The 19,783-nt window shown below is 46.9% G+C and overlaps 1 protein-coding gene across 1 annotated transcript in view; it reads right to left on the bottom strand.

Moving 5' to 3' along the window:
* LOC135057197 (oocyte zinc finger protein XlCOF7.1-like) overlaps positions 1 to 19,783 on the bottom strand; it is a 214,561-nt gene that overhangs the window by 136,950 nt on the left and 57,828 nt on the right. The window contains exon 5 of the mRNA XM_063963093.1: positions 487 to 2,878. Coding sequence (XP_063819163.1) covers positions 487 to 2,878 — 2,392 coding nt within the window. The remainder of the gene's footprint in view (positions 1 to 486; positions 2,879 to 19,783) is intronic.

Raw genomic sequence — 19,783 nt, 5'->3', positions numbered from 1 at the left:
TGAGTGGTTTGATATCCGACTGTACATATGGAAGTATATATTATCCTGCTTGCATCTACACGGAAGTAAAAACTAGCGATTCTTGAAGTAACTGGTAGTATTTTTTTTTTTTTAATCGTAATCATTTTATTGTCAATGCATCACTTCACATTACAAGAGTATCAGGTTCAGTAATATAAACTGGTAGTATTTTAAGAATAACTGAAATTGTGTCATGTATATTGGTATTGAACAATATTAAACTTTTGAAATAAAAACTCCACATTCAAAACATAGAATGCGTTTCTCAACTGTGAGTTCTCTGATATGTAATAACATTTGATTCATGTATACATTTATTTCTCTGCAGAATATTTCTCACTTTTGGAAAATGTACAATATTGTCACAACACTGTTTCAGGTTTAACGTGGGTTTTCCACTGAATTTTTTTGATATGAAGTCAAAATTATTTTGTGAAACATTTCCTACATTTAGAATTCAGAAATCATTTCACACCTAAGTGACTTCTCTGATGCGTAACAAGGTTAGATTTGTTTCTAAAACATTTCCCACACTCAGAGCATGGAAAGTTCTCCCCTGTGTGATTGCTCTGATGTATAACTAAATGTATTTTCTGTGTAAAACATTTCCCACACTCTGAGCATTGGAATGGCTTCTCACCTGTGTGACTTCTTTCATGTGCAAGAAGAATTGATTTGCGTGCAAAACATTTCCCACACACAGAGCATGGAAATGGCCTCTCACCTGTGTGATGTCTCTGATGTCTAACAAGATCTGAGTTCTCTGTAAAACATTTCCCACACTCAGAACATGGAAATGGTTTCTCACCTGTGTGGAGTCTGTGATGTCTAACAAGAGCTGATTTATGCGTAAAACATTTCTCGCACTCAAAACACTGAAATGTCTTCTCAACTGTGTGACTTACTTGATGTGTAGCAAGAGCTGATTTCCGTATAAAGCATTTCCCACACTCAGAGCATGAATATGGTTTCTCACCTGTGTGAATTCTCTGATGTGTAATAAGAGCTGGTTTCCGTAAAAAGCATTTCCCACACTCAGAGCATGGAAATGGTTTCTTACCTGTGTGAATTCTCTGATGTATAACAAGATATGATTTCCGTAAAAAGCATTTCCCACACTCAGAGCATGAAAATGGTTTCTGACCTGTGTGAATTCTCTGATGTGTAACCAAAGCTGATTTCCATAGAAAACCTTTCCCACAGTCAGAACATGGAAATGGTTTCTGTTCTGTGTGATGTCTCTGATGTCTAACAAGATGTACTTTCTGTGCAAAACATTTCCCACACTCAGAACATGGAAATGGCTTGTCACCTGTGTAATGCCTCTGATGAGTTACAAGGGCTGATTTCACTGTAAAACTTTTCCCACACTCAGAGGATGGAAATAGTTTTTTACCTGTGTGAATTCTCTGATGGGTAACAAGATGTGATTTCTGTTTAAAACATTTTCCACACTCAGGACATGTAAATGGCATCTTGCCTGTGTGATTTCTCTGATGTATAGCAAGATCTGATTTTTTTTTAAAACATTTCCCACACTCAACACAAGGAAATAGTATCTCACCTGTGTGATTTCTCTGATGTCTAACAAGATGTGATTTCTGTGTAAAACTTTTCCCACACTCAGAACATGTAAATGTAATCTTGCCTGTGTGATGTCTATGTTGTATACCAAAATCTGATTTCTCTGAAAAACTTTTCCCACCCTCAGAGGATGGAAATGATGTAGCATTTGTATGAATTCTCTGATGGTAAATAAGATGTGATTTCTGTGTAAAACATTTCTCACACTCAGAACATGGAAATGGCTTATCTCCTGTGTGATTTCTCAGGTGCCTACCAAGATGTGATTTCTGTCTAAAACATTTCCCACACTCAGAACATGGAAATGGCCTATCTCCTGTGTGATTTCTCAAGTGTCTACCAAGATGTGATTTCTGTGCAAAACATTTCCCACACTCAGAACATAGAAATGGCTTCTCACCTGTGTGATGTCTCTGATGTATAGCAAGCTCTGATTTTTTTTTAAAACATTTTCCACACTCAGAACATGGAAATGGCATCTCACCTGTATGATTTCTCTGATGTCTAACAAGATTTGATTTTTGTGTAAAACATTTCCCACACTCTGAACAAGGGAATGGTTTTTTACCTTTGTGATGTCTCTGATGTCTATCAAGATTTGATTTATGTGTAAAACATTTCCCACATTCAGAACATGGTAATGACATCACACCTGTGTGATGTCTCTGTTGTTTAGCAAAATCTGATTTCCCTGTAAAACGTTTCCCACAATCAGTGAATGGAAATGGTGTCTCACCTGTGTGAGTTTTCTTATGAGTAATAAGATGTAATTTCTGTGTAAAACTTTTACCACACTCAGAACATGGAAACAGCATAGCACCTGTGTGATTTCTCTGATGTCTAACAAGATTTGATTTTTGTGTAAAACATTTCCCACACTCTGAACATGGGAATGGTTTTTCACCTTTGTGATGTCTCTGATGTCTATCAAGATTTGATTTACGTGTAAAACATTTCCCACACTCAGAACATGGAAATGACTGTTCACCTGCCTTAGCTGACTGATCGGTAATATGCTTTGTGCTTTGTGTAACACATTTTGCATTTATAGAACAGACTCTAAATGTTGTTCTATAAGTTCCAATATCTGAGTTATTAGGAGAACATTTCCCATGATTAGAGGGGGCAGTTGACACATCTGCACTGTGAGATACTGGATGTACAACAGAGCTGTCCCGTGTAGAATCTTGAGTGTTGCTGTTGCTTTGCATGTCACGATTTTGAAACGGCATGAAAAATTCTTCTGAGACATTCTTCCTGCTACATTTATGTGCTGAAATTAAAATAAAGATATGGTAATGTTTCCCCATAAGTATACCTTTTAAAATAAAGTCTACAGTCAAAAGTCCCAGAATTACCATGAAATAAACACATTTAAGATGTTTCAAGGGAATACATACCATTTAATGGCTGGCAGGATGCCAGCTGTCAAGATCCCGACAGCGGCATCCCGCCTGCCGGAATGCCAGCAGCAGGGCGAGTGCAAAGAGTCCCCTTGCGGGCTCGCTGTGTTCGCCATGCTGCGAGCATGGTGGCTCACCACAGGATCTATTTCCACTTTATGGGTGTCGTGGACACCCATGAGTGGGAAAAGTCCTGTTTTGCCGGGATTCCGGCTGGCGGCATTGTTGGCTGTCGGGATTCCAGCGTCGGTATCCTGACTGCCGGGATCCCGGCAGCCGGCAAATTGATTGCATCCTGTTTCAAGGTATGATGAATAACCCAGTCCTGTCCTTGTAAGCTGTGCAACACATATAGCAGATTTTTCATAAACAATTCAGACAGTGCTTAATTAAAAATAGCATAACTAATTATGCATAACTCAGAGGTTCTCAAACATGGTCCTTAAGACACCCCAACGGTCCAGGTTTTAAGTATATCCATACTTGGCTACAAGTAACTTAAGTAGTACCTCTGTCAATTTGATTTAACCATCTGTGTTGAGCCATGGTCCACTGGGATGCCTTGAGTGCCACGTTTGAGAACCTCTGCCATAAAATGAAGCACGAATAAATATATATATATATATATTTTTTTTATAAGGAGATTTATGGCATACTTACCATGGTTAAATCTCTTTTTGCGAGGTGCACTGAATTCCACAGGGAATATATCGGGGTGTAGAGTTGGATCTTGATCCCAGGATGCACTGAACCGTCTCCTCTATAACCCCGCCTACAGGCACTGGAGCTCAGTTTCGTTAACCAGTCCAATGCAGTAGCAGGTAAAAGAGACGGTAGATGTTAGTCACATACAACCACATTCTCACAACAGGAGAAGGGACTAGCGGCTAATGCCATACAAACCCAAAGAAGCTAAGTGCGTCAGGGTGGGTGACCTGTGGAATCCAGTGTACCTCGTAGAAAGAGATTTAACCATGGTAAGTCTACCATAAATCTCCTTTTCTGCAGCGGAGTACACTGGGATTCCACAGGGAATACATCGGGGATGTCCTAAAGCAGTTCCTCATGGGAGGGGACGCACCGTAGCGGGCACAAGAACCTGGCGTCCAAAGGAAGCATCCTGGGAGATGGAAGTATCAAAGGCATAGAACCTGAAGAACGTGTTTACTGAGGACCACGTAGCCACCTTGCACAATTGTTATGAGGACGCGCCTCGGCGGGCCGCCCAAGGAGGTCCAACAGACCGAGTAGAATAGCAGCAGGAGCTAGGAGTCCAGCCTGTGCATAGGCTTGTGCAATCACCATTCCAATTCATCTGGCCAAGGTTTGCTTATTCGCAGGCCAGCCACGTTTGTGAAAACCAAAAAAGTACAAAAAGTGTATCTGACCTCCTGAGGGAGGCAATCCTCTCTACATGAATACGGAGAGCCCGTACCACATCCAAAGACCGCTCTTTGAAGGACAAACCAGGAGAGATAAAGGCTGGAACCACATCTTGGATAAGATGAAAAGATGACACCACCTTAGGTAGATAACCAGGGCAAGTTTGAAGAACTGCCCGGTCACAGTGAAAAATCAGAAAGGGTGGACGACAGGACAAAGCGCCTAAGTCCAACACTCTCCTAGCAGAGGCAGCAGCCAGTAAAGACACAACCCTGTAAGACATTTAAGATCCCAAGAGGTTCAAATGGAGACTCTTGCAGGACATTTAAGACAACCGACAGATACCATGGAGCCACAGGAGGGACATAGGGAGGCTGAATCCGTAAAACACCCTGAGTGAATGTATGAACATCAGGAATAGATGCAATTTTCCTCTGAAACCACACCGACAAGGCAGATATATGAACCTTGAGGGAGGCCAGATGAAGGCCTAAATCTAGGCTTTGTTGCAGAAAAGCCAAAAGCCTAGAATTGCCAGTGCGTCCACGAACGCTGCTTGAGGATCCCTTGTCTGTGATCCGAAGACCGGAACTTTGTGATTGTGTCGAGACGCCATCAGGTCTACATCTGGTAGGCCCCACTTGTCCACTAGGAGTTGAAAGACTTCCGGATGAAGACTCCACTCTCCGGCGTGAACGTCCTGATGACTGATAAAATCCGCTTTCCAGTTGAGGACTCTGGGGATGAACACTGCCGATATTGCTGGCAGATGGTGTTCCGCCCAACGGAGGATTTTTGATACTTACAGTATTGCCATGCGGCTTCGAGTGTTGCCTTGATGACTTATGTACGCCACCATGGTGGCGTTGTCTGATTGTACTTGAACATCCTGTTCTGTACTAGAGGCAGGGCCAGTGTCAATGCATTGAACATTCAATTCCAGAATGTTTATTGGGAGGAGAGATTCCTCCCTGATCCACCGACCCTGGAGAGAGTGTTGCTCCAACACCGCGCCCCATGCCCGCAGACTGGCATCCGTTGTCAGGAGAACCCAGTTGGAGATCCAGAAGGAACGGCCCCTGCTCAACTGTTGGTCCTGTAGGCACCAGCTCAGTGACAGACGAACCTCCGGAGTCAAGGAGATCATTTGAGACCTGATCCGATAAGGCAGGCCATCCCACTTGGAAAGGATTAAGCTCTGCAGAGGGCGGGAATGAAATTGAGCGTACTCTACCATGTCGAAAGCCAACACCATGAGGCCTAGTACTTGCATCGCCGAGTGTATCGACACTCTTGGGCGAGAGAGGAAATATCTGATCCTGTCCTGAAGTTTCAGGACTTTCTCTGGAGACAGAAAATAAGAATTTACTTACCGATAATTCTATTTCTCGGAGTCCGTAGTGGATGCTGGGGTTCCTGAAAGGACCATGGGGAATAGCGGCTCCGCAGGAGACAGGGCACAAAAGTAAAGCTTTCACAGGTCAGGTGGTGTGTACTGGCTCCTCCCCCTATGACCCTCCTCCAGACTCCAGTTAGGTACTGTGCCCGGACGAGCGTACACAATAAGGGAGGATTTTGAATCCCGGGTAAGACTCATACCAGCCACACCAATCACACCGTACAACTTGTGATCTAAACCCAGTTAACAGTATGATAACAGAGGAGCCTCTGAAAGATGGCTTCCTAAACAATAACCCGAATTAGTTAACAATAACTATGTACAAGTATTGCAGATAATCCGCACTTGGGATGGGCGCCCAGCATCCACTACGGACTCCGAGAAATAGAATTATCGGTAAGTAAATTCTTATTTTCTCTATCGTCCTAAGTGGATGCTGGGGTTCCTGAAAGGACCATGGGGATTATACCAAAGCTCCCAAACGGGCGGGAGAGTGCGGATGACTCTGCAGCACCGAATGAGAGAACTCCAGGTCCTCCTTTGCCAGGGTATCAAATTTGTAAAAATTTACAAACGTGTTCTCCCCTGACCACTTAGCTGCTCGGCAGAGTTGTAATGCCGAGACCCCTCGGGCAGCCGCCCAAGATGAGCCCACCTTCCTTGCGGAATGGGCCTTAACAGATTTAGGCTGTGGCAGGCCTGCCACAGAATGTACAAGTTGAATTTTGTTACAAATCCAACGAGCAATCGACTGCTTAGAAGCAGGTGCACCCAACTTGTTGGGTGCATACAGTATAAACAGCGAGTCAGATTTTCTGACTCCAGCCGTCCTTTAAATGTATATTTTTAAGGCTCTGACAACGTCCAACAACTTGGAGTCCTTCAAGTCGTCTGTAGCCGCAGGCACTACAATAGGCTGGTTCAGGTGAAACGCTGATACCACCTTAGGGAGAAAATGCGGACGCGTCCGCAGCTCTGCCCTATGTCGAATGGAAAATTAAATAAGGGCTTTTATAAGACAAAGCCGCCAGTTCAGATACTCTCCCGGCCGAAGCCAGGGCCAGTAACATAGTCACTTTCCATGTGAGATATTTCAAATCCACATTCTTTAGTGGTTCAAACCAATTGGATTTGAGGAAATCTAAAACTACATTTAGATCCCACGGTGCCACCTTAGGCACCACAGGAGGCTGTATATGCAGTACTCCTTTGATAAAAATTTGGACCTCAGGGACTGAGGCCAATTCTTTTTGGAAGAATATTGATAGGGCCGAAATTTGAACCTTAATAGATCCCAATTTGAGACCCATAGACAATCCTGATTGCAGGAAATGTAGGAAAACGACCCAGTTGAAATTCCTCCATCGGAGCACTCCGCTGCTCGCACCACGCAACATATTTTCGCCAAATACGGCGATAATGCTTCGCGGTGACTTCCTTCCTTGCCTTTATCAAGGTAGGAATGACTTCTTCTGGAATGCCTTTTCCTTTTAGGATCTGGCATTCAAACGCCATGCCGTCAAACGCAGCCGCGGTAAGTCTTGAAAAAGACAAGGACCCTGCTGAAGCAGGTCCCTTCTCAGAAGTAGAGGCCACGGATCGTCCGTGACCATCTCTTGAAGTTCCGGGTACCAAGTCCTTCTTGGCCAATCCGGAGCCACTAGTCTTACTCCTCTTTTCCGTATAATCCTCAATACCTTTGGTATGAGAGGCAGAGGAGGAAACACATATACCGACTGGTACACCCAATGTGTTACCAGCGCGTCCACAGCTATTGCCTGCGGATCTCTTGACCTGGCGCAATACCTGTCCAGTGTTTTGTTGAGGCGAGACGCCATCATGTCCACCATTGGTTTTACCCAACGGTTTAATAGCATGTGGAAAACTTCTGGATGAAGTCCCCACTCTCCCGGGTGAAGGTCGTGTCTGCTGAGGAAGTCTGCTTCCCAGTTGTCCACGCCCGGGATGAATACTGCTGACAGTGCTATCACGTGATTCTCCGCCCAGCGAAGGATCCTGGCAGCTTCTGCCATTGCCCTCCTGCTTCTTGTGCCGCCCTGTCTGTTTACATGGGCGACTGCCGTGATGTTGTCCGACTGGATCAACACCGGTCTTCCTTGAAGCAGAGGTTTCGCCTGGCTTAGAGCATTGTAGATTGCTCTTAGTTCCAGAATGCTTATGTGAAGAGACTTTTTCAGGCTCGACCACACTCCCTGGAAATTTCTTCCCTGTGTGACTGCTCCCCAGCCTCTCAGGCTGGCATCCGTGGTCACCAGGATCCAATCCTGCATGCCGAATCTGCGGCCCTCCAATAGATGAGCCTCCTGCAACCACCACAGAAGGGATACCCTTGTCCTCGGCGACAGGGTTATCCGCAGGTGCATCTGAAGATGCGACCCTGACCATTTGTCCAACAGATCCCTTTGCATGGAATCTGCCGAAAGGGATTGCTTCGTAAGAAGCTACCATTTTTTCCCAGGACTCTTGTGCATTGATGTACAGACACCTTTCCTGGTTTTAGGAGGTTCCTGACCAGGTCAGATAACTCCTTGGCTTTTTCTTCGGGAAGAAAAACCTTTTTCTGAACTGTGTCCAGAATCATCCCCAGGAACAGCAGACGAGTTGTCGGCATTAATTGGGATTTTGGAATATTCAGAATCCATCCGTGCTGCTTTAGCACCTCTTGAGATAGTGCTAAACCCATCTCTAGCTGTTCTCTGGACCTTGCCCTTATTAGGAGATCGTCCAAGTATGGGATAATTAATACGCCTTTTCTTCGAAGAAGAAATATTATCTCGGCCATTACCTTTGTAAAGACCCGAGGTGCCGTGGACAAACCAAACGGCAGCGTCTGAAACTGATAGTGACAGTTTTGTACAACGAACCTGAGGTACCCCTGGTGTGAGGGGTAATTGGAACGTGGAGATACGCATCCTTGATGTCCAAGGATACCATAAAGTCCCCCTCTTCCAGGTTCGCTATCACTGCTCTGAGTGACTCCATCTTGAACTTGAACTTCTTTATGTACAGGTTCAAGGACTTCAGATTTAGAATAGGCCTTACCGAGCCATCCGGCTTCGGTACCACAAAAAGAGTGGAATAATACCCCTTCCCTTGTTGTAGAAGAGGTACCTTGACTATCACCTGCTGAGAATACAGCTTGTGAATGGCTTCCAAAACCGTCTCCCTTTCTGAGGGGGACGTTGGTAAAGCAGACTTCAGGAAACGGCGAGGTGGCTCTGTCTCTAATTTCAACCTGTACCCCTGAGATATTATCTGCAGGATCCAGGGATTTACCTGCGAGTGAGCCCACTGCGCGCTGTAATTCTTGAGACGACCGCCTACCGCCCCCGAGTCCGCTTGCGAAGCCCCAGCGTCATGCTGAGGCTTTTGTAGAAGCCGGGGAGGGCTTCTGTTCCTGGGAAGGAGCTGCCTGTTGCTGTCTCTTCCCTCGTCTTCTGCCTCGTGGCAGATATGAATAGCCCTTTGCTCTCTTATTTTTAAAGGAACGAAAGGGCTGCGGTTGAAAGGTCGGTGCCTTTTTCTGTTGGGGAGTGACTTGAGGTAGAAAGGTGGATTTCCCGGCCGTAGCCGTGGCCACCAAATCCGATAGACCGACCCCAAATAACTCCTCTACGCATCGCCTGTCCACTGTCGTGTCCATAAAGCTCTTCTGGCCGAAATGGACATAGCACTTACCCGTGATGCCAGTGTGCAGATATCTCTCTGTGCATCACGCATATAAAGAAAAAGCTTCCTTTATTTGTTCTAACGACAGTAAAATATTGTCCCTGTCCAGGGTATCAATATTTTCGATCAGGGACTCTGACCAAACTACCCCAGCACTGCACATCCAGGCAGTCGCAATAGCTGGTCGTAGTATAACACCTGCATGTGTGTATATACCTTTTTGGATATTTTCCATCCTCCTATCTGATGGATCTTTAAGTGCGGCCGTCTCAGGAGAGGGTAACGCCACTTGTTTTGATAAGCGTGTTAGCGCTTTGTCCACCCTAGGAGGTGTTTCCCAGCGCTCCCTAACCTCTGGCGGGAAAGGGTATAAAGCCAATAACTTCTTTGAAATTAGCAGTTTTTTATCGGGGCACCCCACGCTTCATCACACACGTCATTTAATTCTTCTGATTCGGTAAAAACTACTGGTAGTTTTTTCACACCCCACATAATACCCTGTTTAGTGGTACCTGTAGTATCAGCTAAATGTAACATCTCCTTTATTGCCAAAATCATATAACGTGTGGCCCTACTGGAAAATACGGTTGATTCGTCACCTTCACCACCGGAATCAGTGCCTGTGTCTGGGTCTGTGTCGACAGACTGAGGCAAGGGGCGTTTTACAGCCCCCGACGGTGTTTGAGGCGCCTGGACAGGCACTAATTGAGTGTCCGGCCGCCTCATGTCGGCAAACGACTGCTTAAGCGAGTTGACGCTATCCCGTAATTCCACAAATAAAGGCATCCATTCTGGTGTCGACCCCCTAGGAGGTGACATCCTCATATTTGGCAATTGCTCCGCCTCCACACCAATAACGTCCTCATACATGTCGACACACACGTACCGACACACAGCAGACACACAGGGAATGCTCTATACGAAGACAGGACCCACCAGCCCTTTGGGGAGACAGAGGGAGAGTCTGCCAGCACACACCAAAAAGCGCTATATATGACAGGGATAGCCTTATGATTAAGTGCTCCCTTATAGCTGCTTTTATATTAATATATTGCCATTTATTTTGCCCCCCCCTCTCTGTTATACCCTGTTTCTGTAGTGCAGTGCAGGGGAGAGACCTGGGAGCCTTCCTGACCAGCGGAGCTGTGACAGAAAATGGCGCCGTGTGCTGAGGAGATAGGCCCCGCCCCTTTTTCGGCGGGCTCGTCTCCCGCTATTTAGTACATTTAGGCAGGGGTAAATATCTCCATATAGCCTCTGGGGCTATATGTGAGGTATTTTTAGCCTTTTTAAAGGTTTTCATTTGCCTCCCAGGGCGCCCCCCCCCAGCGCCCTGCACCCTCAGTGACTGCCGTGTGAAGTGTGCTGAGAGGAAAATGGCGCACAGCTGCAGTGCTGTGCGCTACCTTAAGAAGACTGCAGGAGTCTTCAGCCGCCGATTCTGGACCTCTTCTTGCTTCAGCATCTGTGAGGGGGCCGGCGGCGTGGCTCCGGTGACCATCCAGGCTGTACCTGTGATCGTCCCTCTGGAGCTTCATGTCCAGTAGCCAAGAAGCCAATCCATCCTGCACGCAGGTGAGTTCACTTCTTCTCCCCTCTGTCCCTCGTTGCAGTGATCCTGTTGCCAGCAGGAATCACTGTAAAATAAAAAACCTAAGCTAAACTCTCTAAGCAGCTCTTTATGAGAGCCACCTAGAATTGCACCCTTCTCGGCCGGGCACAAAAATCTAACTGGAGTCTGGAGGAGGGTCATAGGGGGAGGAGCCAGTACACACCACCTGACCTGTAAAAGCTTTACTTTTGTGCCCTGTCTCCTGCGGAGCCGCTATTCCCCATGGTCCTTTCAGGAACCCCAGCATCCACTTAGGACGATAGAGAAACAATCGTTGGCTGTGTGTGTCCACTAGTGCCCCCAGGTGCACCATGCTCCGAGCAGGGACCAGCGAGGACTTTTTCCAGTTGATGAGCCACCTGTGGGCTTGTAGGAATTGGACCGTCAGTTCCAGATGACTGAGGAGAACCTCTTGGGAGTTCGCCAGGATCAGCAAGTCGTCCAGATACGGCAGGATACTGATTCCTTGATGGCGGAGAAGAGCCGTCATCACGGCCATGACCTTTGGTGAAGAGCCGAGGGGCCGTGGCCAATCCAAAAGGCAGGTCCTGGAATTGATCATGTAGGTTGCCAATAGCAAACTGCAGATATTGCTGATGCGACATGGCAATAGGTATGTGCAGGTAAGCATCCTGTATGTCCAGGGATACCATATAGTCTTCGGGTTCCATGGCCAGCACTATTGAGCACAGGGTTTCCATACGGAATTTGGATACTCTCACATATTTGTTCAATGATTTGAGGTTGACTATAGGCTGGAAGATCCTTTTGGCTTCGGATCCAGAAACAGGGTCAAATAGTATCCCCTGCCTCTCTGAGACAGAGGAACCAGCACTACCACTCCTGTGTCTAGGAGGGATTGTACAACCAAGTGTAGAGCTTGCGCTTTTAACGGATCCGCAGGGATAACGGTTGTGCAAAACTGGCGAGGGGGACGTCTCTTGAAAGAGATTGCGTACCCATGAAAGAGAACTTCCCACACCCAGGCGTCCGAAGTGGTCTTTAACAAGGCCTGGGCGAACTGCAGAAGTCGGTCCCCAAGGGGAAGGCCCGCCCCGTCATGTAGCAGGCTGACGGTCGGCCCAGGATTGTTTAGATTTGGGCTTAAAGGTTTTGGAAGCACGAGCCTGTCGTGGATACGCCTAATCCTTCACTCTTCCTGGAGGTTGAAAGGAACGAAAGGTGGTACTCTTGGCCTTCAGAGCAGAAGGATTAGTATTTGGGAAAAACGCAGTCTTGGCAGTCGCCAAGTCAGTTACAATCTTGTTCAGATCCTCCCCAAATAGGATGTCTCCCTTAAAAGGGAGCACCGCCAAGGTCTTTTTGGAGTCCAGGTCCACCTTCCAGGACCTCAACCACAGAATTCGGCGATCCAGGATAGACGTAGTAGATGCTTTGGCCGCCATTACACTTGCATCAGAGGCCGCCTCCTGAATACAGTGGGAAGCTGTGGTAATATAAGACAGATATTGTCTGGCAGTGTCAGAGAAATCCTGAGGCAGCTTATCCTCAATTGCCTGAACCCATGCTTCAATACCTTTCGCAGCCCAGGAGGCTGCCATAGTGGGTCTATGTGCCGCACCAGTAAGAGTAAATAGGCTTCAGGCATCCCTCCACACACTTATCCGCCGGTTACTTCAGTGAGGTGACAGTAGTGACAGGCAGAGTAGATGACACCACAAGACAGGCGACATGAGAGTCCACCGGCGGTGGAGTTTCCCACTTATTACTCAACTCCGGATAGGATAACGAGCTAGCATCTTTTTAGACAGGGAAAATTTCTTTCCTGGAGACGACCAAGATTCCTGATGTATACTGTATGTCAATTAAATGGTCAGAATGTGGTAGAACTACTTAAGCAACCTTCTGACGTTTGAACTTATCAGGTTTCTAAGACGCAGTAGTAGGCTCAATGCCATCATCTATTTGAAGAATTAGTTTATTAGCCTCCACTAGGTTAGGAACATCAATCTGGGTTGTAGATTTCCTCCTCAGAAGCAACTGTATCAGTGTCTGACGGATCAGTATATTTCCCATCCTCATCGGAAGAATTATCCAAAATATTATTGGATTGTGAGGAAGAAATGGCCCGTTTAGAGGACCCCTTGGCCCCAGAGGGGCGTGGGGTAGAATTCTGTCTAACCAAAGACTGGTTTAATTGTTGTAATTGGGTAGACAGAGCATCCGCTCAGGGCGGATTAACTACTGGGATAATATGTGGCTGTAATGGCACAGGAGGTCCTACAGGGGGCATAAGATGTGTCACAAGTGTATTCAGCATACTTGAGAACGCTGCCCAAGGTGGGTCCTGATTGGCCACAGGTGCTGGAGGGTGACTGGGTGTATGGCACTCAGCACCTGAACCAGCAACTAAAACAACTCCCTCAGGTAAATCCATGGTGCTAGTACTGCAGGATGCAGAAGCGTCCGCTGATTTCCCGCCATGTGGCAGCCATTATAAGGAATTTAGCCTTAGACCGTAACAATACAATATAGCCAGACAAACACAATACCTGCAAACAACCCCCTATGTTATGTGACAGTAAATACAGGACACAGAACAGAGGATTTAAGCGGTATGAGGTGACTGAAAAACACAGGAATAATACCAAATCGTATATATTCTGTGTAACACTATATATATATATATATATATATATATATATATATATATATATATGGGACCCTGACGCACCTAGCCCCTCAGGGTACAGAATATAGTGATAGCAATATGTGAGACAGGAGAATGGAATCGTACACACAACAGCTACAGGCACACTCAGTCACATGTACAATGCAGAAGTTATTACATATAAACAATAAAACTGCACTGGACTAGTAGAACTACATATAAATATGTACGAATATAGATATAACAATGCACAGTAGATACTGGATGTATATCACAGAATACTTGTACTAAATATTCAGATAGTAGTACACTTATTCTTAACTAACACTGTCTAAAATGACATGTAGAATACTTAAGTGTCTGTAAAAGCACAGCGCTGATGAGGCAGACGGCTTTACAGAGGAGACAGAGTCCTGCAGTACCAGAGATCAGCCCAGCTAGTAATGAAGATGGCGCCAAAATCTCTGTCAGGGAGTGAGGGAGAGTGAAATGCAACTCCACGGCGGGAACACTAACAGTAGATGGCGTCCGGAGTTGGGGGAGGGGCTACAGCCTTATCCCCTATGCTGGTCCTCACCACCGGTCACTGTGGAGCCTATACCAAACGGATTTTATTAAATCTGACCTGTGCTCCCTCGCCCTGGTGGATATAGTGGGGTCCCTGTGCAGTTCAGTGTCCAAGCTAGCGGCGCGATCCGTCTCCTGGGACCGTGATTAAACAGCGGGTCCCACCTGGGGGACCCTCTTACCTCCTTCCTGATGTGCAGCCACGCGATCCTGGAGAGAGTCAGCGGTGGTGTGCCTGATGACCGGTGTGCCTCTGCTGCAAGTACCCGGGAAGCCGGTCCCGGGAGTATGCAGCGCTGCTGGGGAGGTGTTGGAGCCGCTGCACAGAATGTCAGACTGACATAAATTGTGCTGCAGCCCTTGAAGTCTTGTTAAAACGTCCTTTTCAGGGCTGACTAGCGCAGCCCCACCTGTTAGTGATCTGCTCTGCAGACACCAACTTACAAACTGAGTTCCAGTGCCTGGGGGCGGGGTTATAGCGGAGGTGGTGCAATGCATCCTGGGAACAGTCAAAGCTTTAGCCTGTTGGTGCCTCGGATCAAGATCCAACTCTAAACCCTGATGTATTCCCTGTGCAATCCCAGTGAACCCCGCTACAGAAATATATGTGTGTGTATATATATATATATATATATATATATATATATATATAAATAAATAAACAACAACAAGGACCGGCACTCCTATGTTCCATCCAGTGTACGGTGCCCAGGTGCCAGTAAATAATATTGCACAGTCCAAGAAGAGGATACGGCACTCTAGGACTTAATGAAACATGCCTATGGCAACTTCAAGCAAAGCTGACAGCGCAGCATAGTTTAGTCAACGTTTCATTTAATATCTTAAATTTCGTCAGGACAATATCAAAAGTACAAACAAACATGCTTACCTTATATACCAACACCACATACAGATTTGTCCACGCAGCACGAGCGGGTCCCGGACGGGGACTGATGACGTCACGGTCAAGCGACGTGCGCCCTCCGGCGCCGTTGTCATAGCAACCCACCGGGTTTAGCCGCACCAGTGCTGAGGGTCAAAAGACAGTAATTAAACACATATGAAACAAAATATGTATATATACCAAGAACCCAATATGGTGAGACCTAAGCACATAAAAAGTATAATATATAAATACCCTCCGAGTTTATCATAAGATTGTATGTGTCCAGAGGCCAACAGGTCCCTAAATGCACACAAGCAGATAATCATAGCTGTTGCATACAATATCAGTAAATATACATAATATCATCAAATCCCAGAATCACTGGGACAGCTACCCTTAAATTTAGGGAGAAAATCACCTCACTTATCATAACAGATGATGCAGATCACATGCAATTAAGTAGCAAAAAAGGCATATAAAACAATCAAAGAAAAACAAAAAATCAAAGAAAAATCACAGAAAGCATCCTAAATTGTTAGATTCATTAAGCCCATTCGGGGCCAAAGTCTGCAATTCAAAGATCCAGCGAGCCTCCTTACGAAGTAGAAGTGCTCCTCGGTCTCCCCCCCGGATGTCACAAGGGACATGATCGATGACTTTATGCCGCAAACTGCCCAGAGAGTGTTTGGCTTCACGAAAGTGACGAGCTACTGGTGTTCCTGGGGGGTACCCTCTAAGGGCTTGGCGATGTAGTGCCATTCTTTCCCTAAATTGGCGGATGGTCTTGCCAATATAAAGCAATCCACATGGGCATCTAATATAGTAGATAACAGATGTGCTTTGACAAGACAGGATATGCTTGATCCGGATTTTCATACCCGAATGGGGGTGATTGAAGGTAGGGCCACATTCCATGGACCTGCAGGTGGTGCAGCCCAGGCACTTGTAGCACCCCGGCTGCCGAGCCAGAAAAGTCCTGGGAGTTGTACTGTCCATATGAGAGATGTCATTTTTAACCAGCATGTCCCGAAGATTTAGTTTTCGTTTGTAGCTGGGCATGAGCTTACACTGTTTAATGGATTTGAGATCGGGGTCAGCGGTAAGTATTGGCCATAAACTTTTGCCCATCTGCATATTTTTCTGATTGAATGGATGGTATTCTTGTACAAATGGGTTCCTGTTATCATTACTGTGGCTTGGTGACTTTATGGAGAGGACCTCTTGTCTAGGCAAGTCCAAAACCTGCTTCTTAGTTGTTTGTAGCTGGATGATATCATAACCCCAAACCACAAAGTCCTGTATCAGCAGGTCAATACGCTTTTCAGCCTTCGCCAGAGTGTCACAAGTACGGACAGCCCGTAAAAATTGTGATTTCGGTAGGCTGCCTGCAACAAAACCAGGGTGCTGGGGGGGGGGGGGGGGGGCGTGGCCTAGCTGGCATCAAGGGAGGTCAGGGTCTTGCAGAGCTCCAGCCAGCAACCTTTTAAAAAAGACCCCCTGGCCCAGATTTGAGGGCTGCTATCCACCTGCACAGACCCCTAAGCCCTGCTGGATCACCCTGCATTCAGAGGTCGAGGCTGCGGAATCGGGGGGGCCCTGCGCTGCCCCCTGCAGATTGCGGCCTACCTCTGTCCCTGAAGCCGGGGCCTCAATTTTCGGGTGAGGACGGGGAGCCACCGGGCCCGGAGCGGCGGCTGTACGGACTTTCCCCCCCACCTAATCAGCTCTCTGGGGGTCGGATACCCTGCCCAGCAAGCCCCTAAAGCCCCACTGAGAACCGGAGACCGGGCAGCCTGCGGGAGACAGTGGCCGGGACACACAGAACGGGCGGCCGGCGGCCATCTTGTGGTTGGCGCCGCCTAAGATCTCATCTTTTGCACTGCCTCGCCGATCCCCAGCCTCTACAGGTGCCTGAAATTCGCCCCCCGACTCACTTACCCTCGTTTCACAGCTCCCCCACTCCGCTGACGGGAGATAACGGCCAGGAGAGCTCTGGAGGGACCTGGTCTCATCGACTGGCGGCGGCCATCTTGAGTTTGGCATGGCACCCATCCTGCTGCATAGCTGGAGATAGGCTGTAACAGGAGCTCCCTCTGGTGGTGGCTTCTGGATTTGCAGCTGCTCCACATTTATTCCTATAATTCTACCTGTCCACAGGTCTCCTATCTGACAACCGGAGGGGAATCATCACTATATATCATCTTGAAATACCCGATGTGATACCTCAACAACCCTGTCGTAATCTGCTGTGTCCTGCAGTTGTGGGCTCACTGAAGTGGATGTCTAGCTCTCACCACGTCACCTCAAACCTTTCGACGTATACATCACGCGGCTGTGACATTTCGGAGTGTCACATGGTGACACCGCTAACACGTTACTTCTTGTGAATTTGTCCCGTAACGACCTGACATGTCGGCTATCTTCATAGCAATGTAACTTTCCAAGACCTCTCCCACGCTGATGTGACCCCCATCGAATCACTCTCTGCGCCCTACTTTACTTCTACTTTACATATCTATCTCTGACGACCTCATATGGAAAAGTTCCTGGTGTCCACTCCAATGTCCTCAACTAGTCTTATCTCAGGCACACGCGAGGACACATCCCGCAGAAATTCTTCTGACTCCGATTGCTCCACCACCCGTTCCCGTTCCCAAAGAAAACGTACTAATACTACGACTACTAAACAGCCTAAGATGAAACCCACTGATATTGCTGCGGTTCTCGGACCTCTCCTAGACGAAAAACTGGCGGGCATCAAGGAAGCCATTGACTCCACCTTAGCCCAGCTAACTCAACACAGTGGTCGTCTAGACGAAGTTGAACAGAGGGTCTCAACATTGGAGGACGACCTACAAGCCGCACAATCTACCATACAGTCCCAGACCACAGAAATTAAAGGACTCACTGATAAACTAGATGACTTGGAGAATCGGAGCCGTCGGAATAACCTGAGGGTGGTGGGCATACCTGAGTCGATAAGGGGCCATGCACTGCTGGACCTTTTAGCCAACTGGCTACCTGACAAATTAGGTATGGATCTTCAGGGCTCTTCGTTAGCCATTGAAAGGGCACATAGGATCGGCCCTGAACGCAGAGACTCAGCCGGACGCCCTAGACCTGTTATCCTACGGATTCTAAACTACGCGGATAAAGCCAAGCTCTTAGACCATTACCGCAAGTCAGAGAGTCTCCTCTATAAGGGTGAAAGGCTGCTTATCTTCCAGGACTTCTCCACCCATGTCGCCAACAAGCGCAGAGAGTTTGCTCCGATATGCAAGCGATTGTTTGAAGACAACGTCAAGTTCTCACTATTATACCCTGCCCGTCTTCGGGTCTTTGTCAATGGGAAACCATGCTTTTTTGATGATCCGATGGCGGCAAAGGCCCATTTTGCACACCCTGACACTTGACTGTCCACCATTACTTAACGTTTACATATCTTTATACTTGTCTTGATTAACAGGTCACACAGTGTTCGGGATATGATATAGGCATGCTATTTGCGCATGCCGGAGGCTCCACCTCCCATTGTTTCATATTTGTTAGTTTAATGTCTTTGTCTGTTTGTTTGCTCGTTCTGCCTGCTGGGATAATGTGTCTCGATCCTCCATAGGTTGGCCCCTCCTTGCTCATTGGGACGGGGGGGGGGCACCATTTCACCTATACGATTTTGATATTCTGCTTTCCATCTACGGGGGTAGGATAGCATAGCTACCCATGCTACCACTCAGACCTCAACTCCGGTGACAACCCCACTTTTAGATTTTAATATAATTTCTTGGAATGTGGAGGGCCTCAACAGCCCCATTAAACGCAAGAAGGTGACTGCCCACCTTTCTCGCTTATCCCCCCAAGTCGTGTTCCTACAAGAAACACACTGGGTGCATGATTCCCCTGTGTCACTAAAAGCCCCTTGGATTGGGGAATGTATATCTGCTCCTTACACCAATAAAACCAGAGGGGTGGCCATCCTCTTTCATAGAAATCTCCAATTCTCCATCCTTAAAAAATATATTGACCCAGAGGGCAGATTTATTCTCCTAGATGTCTCCATTGATAGTGTGATATATACTTTTTTGAATTTATATGCACCCACCGGATCTAACAATCTCTTCTTTGCAGATATCCTTCAAAGAGTTCTGTCCTGGGGCGGCAAAAACTTAATCCTAGGGGGAGATTTCAATACAGTCGTTGATCCATCCATGGATAGATCGGGGGTGAGTACCAAAAAACCCGGATCCTCCTCTACTCTGCTTTCCTCTCTTTGCTCTCAACTTACCTTACTAGACCCTTGGCGTACACACCATCCCCTCCAACGGGATTATTCTTTCTATTCACACCCGCACTTCACCCACTCTCGCATTGACTATTTATTTTTGTCTAAACACCTTTTCTTTAAAGTCACCCACACCTCAATCAAGGACATCATTATTTCAGACCACGCCCCCATCACCCTGTCCCTACATTTATCCCTACCCCAGAACATTTCTAAATGTTGGAGATTCCCAGCATATCTCATACACTCAGAGGATTTCTTATTACATCTCAAACATTCCTGGCATAATTATACTACTGACAACTTAGATCAAGTATCTAACACTCC

Source organism: Pseudophryne corroboree, chromosome 3 (assembly GCF_028390025.1).
Source record: "Pseudophryne corroboree isolate aPseCor3 chromosome 3, aPseCor3.hap2, whole genome shotgun sequence".
Taxonomy (NCBI): Eukaryota; Metazoa; Chordata; class Amphibia; order Anura; family Myobatrachidae; genus Pseudophryne; species Pseudophryne corroboree.
Note: the sequence above shows the minus strand (reverse complement) of the source record. Positions and strands in the feature narration are given on the sequence as shown.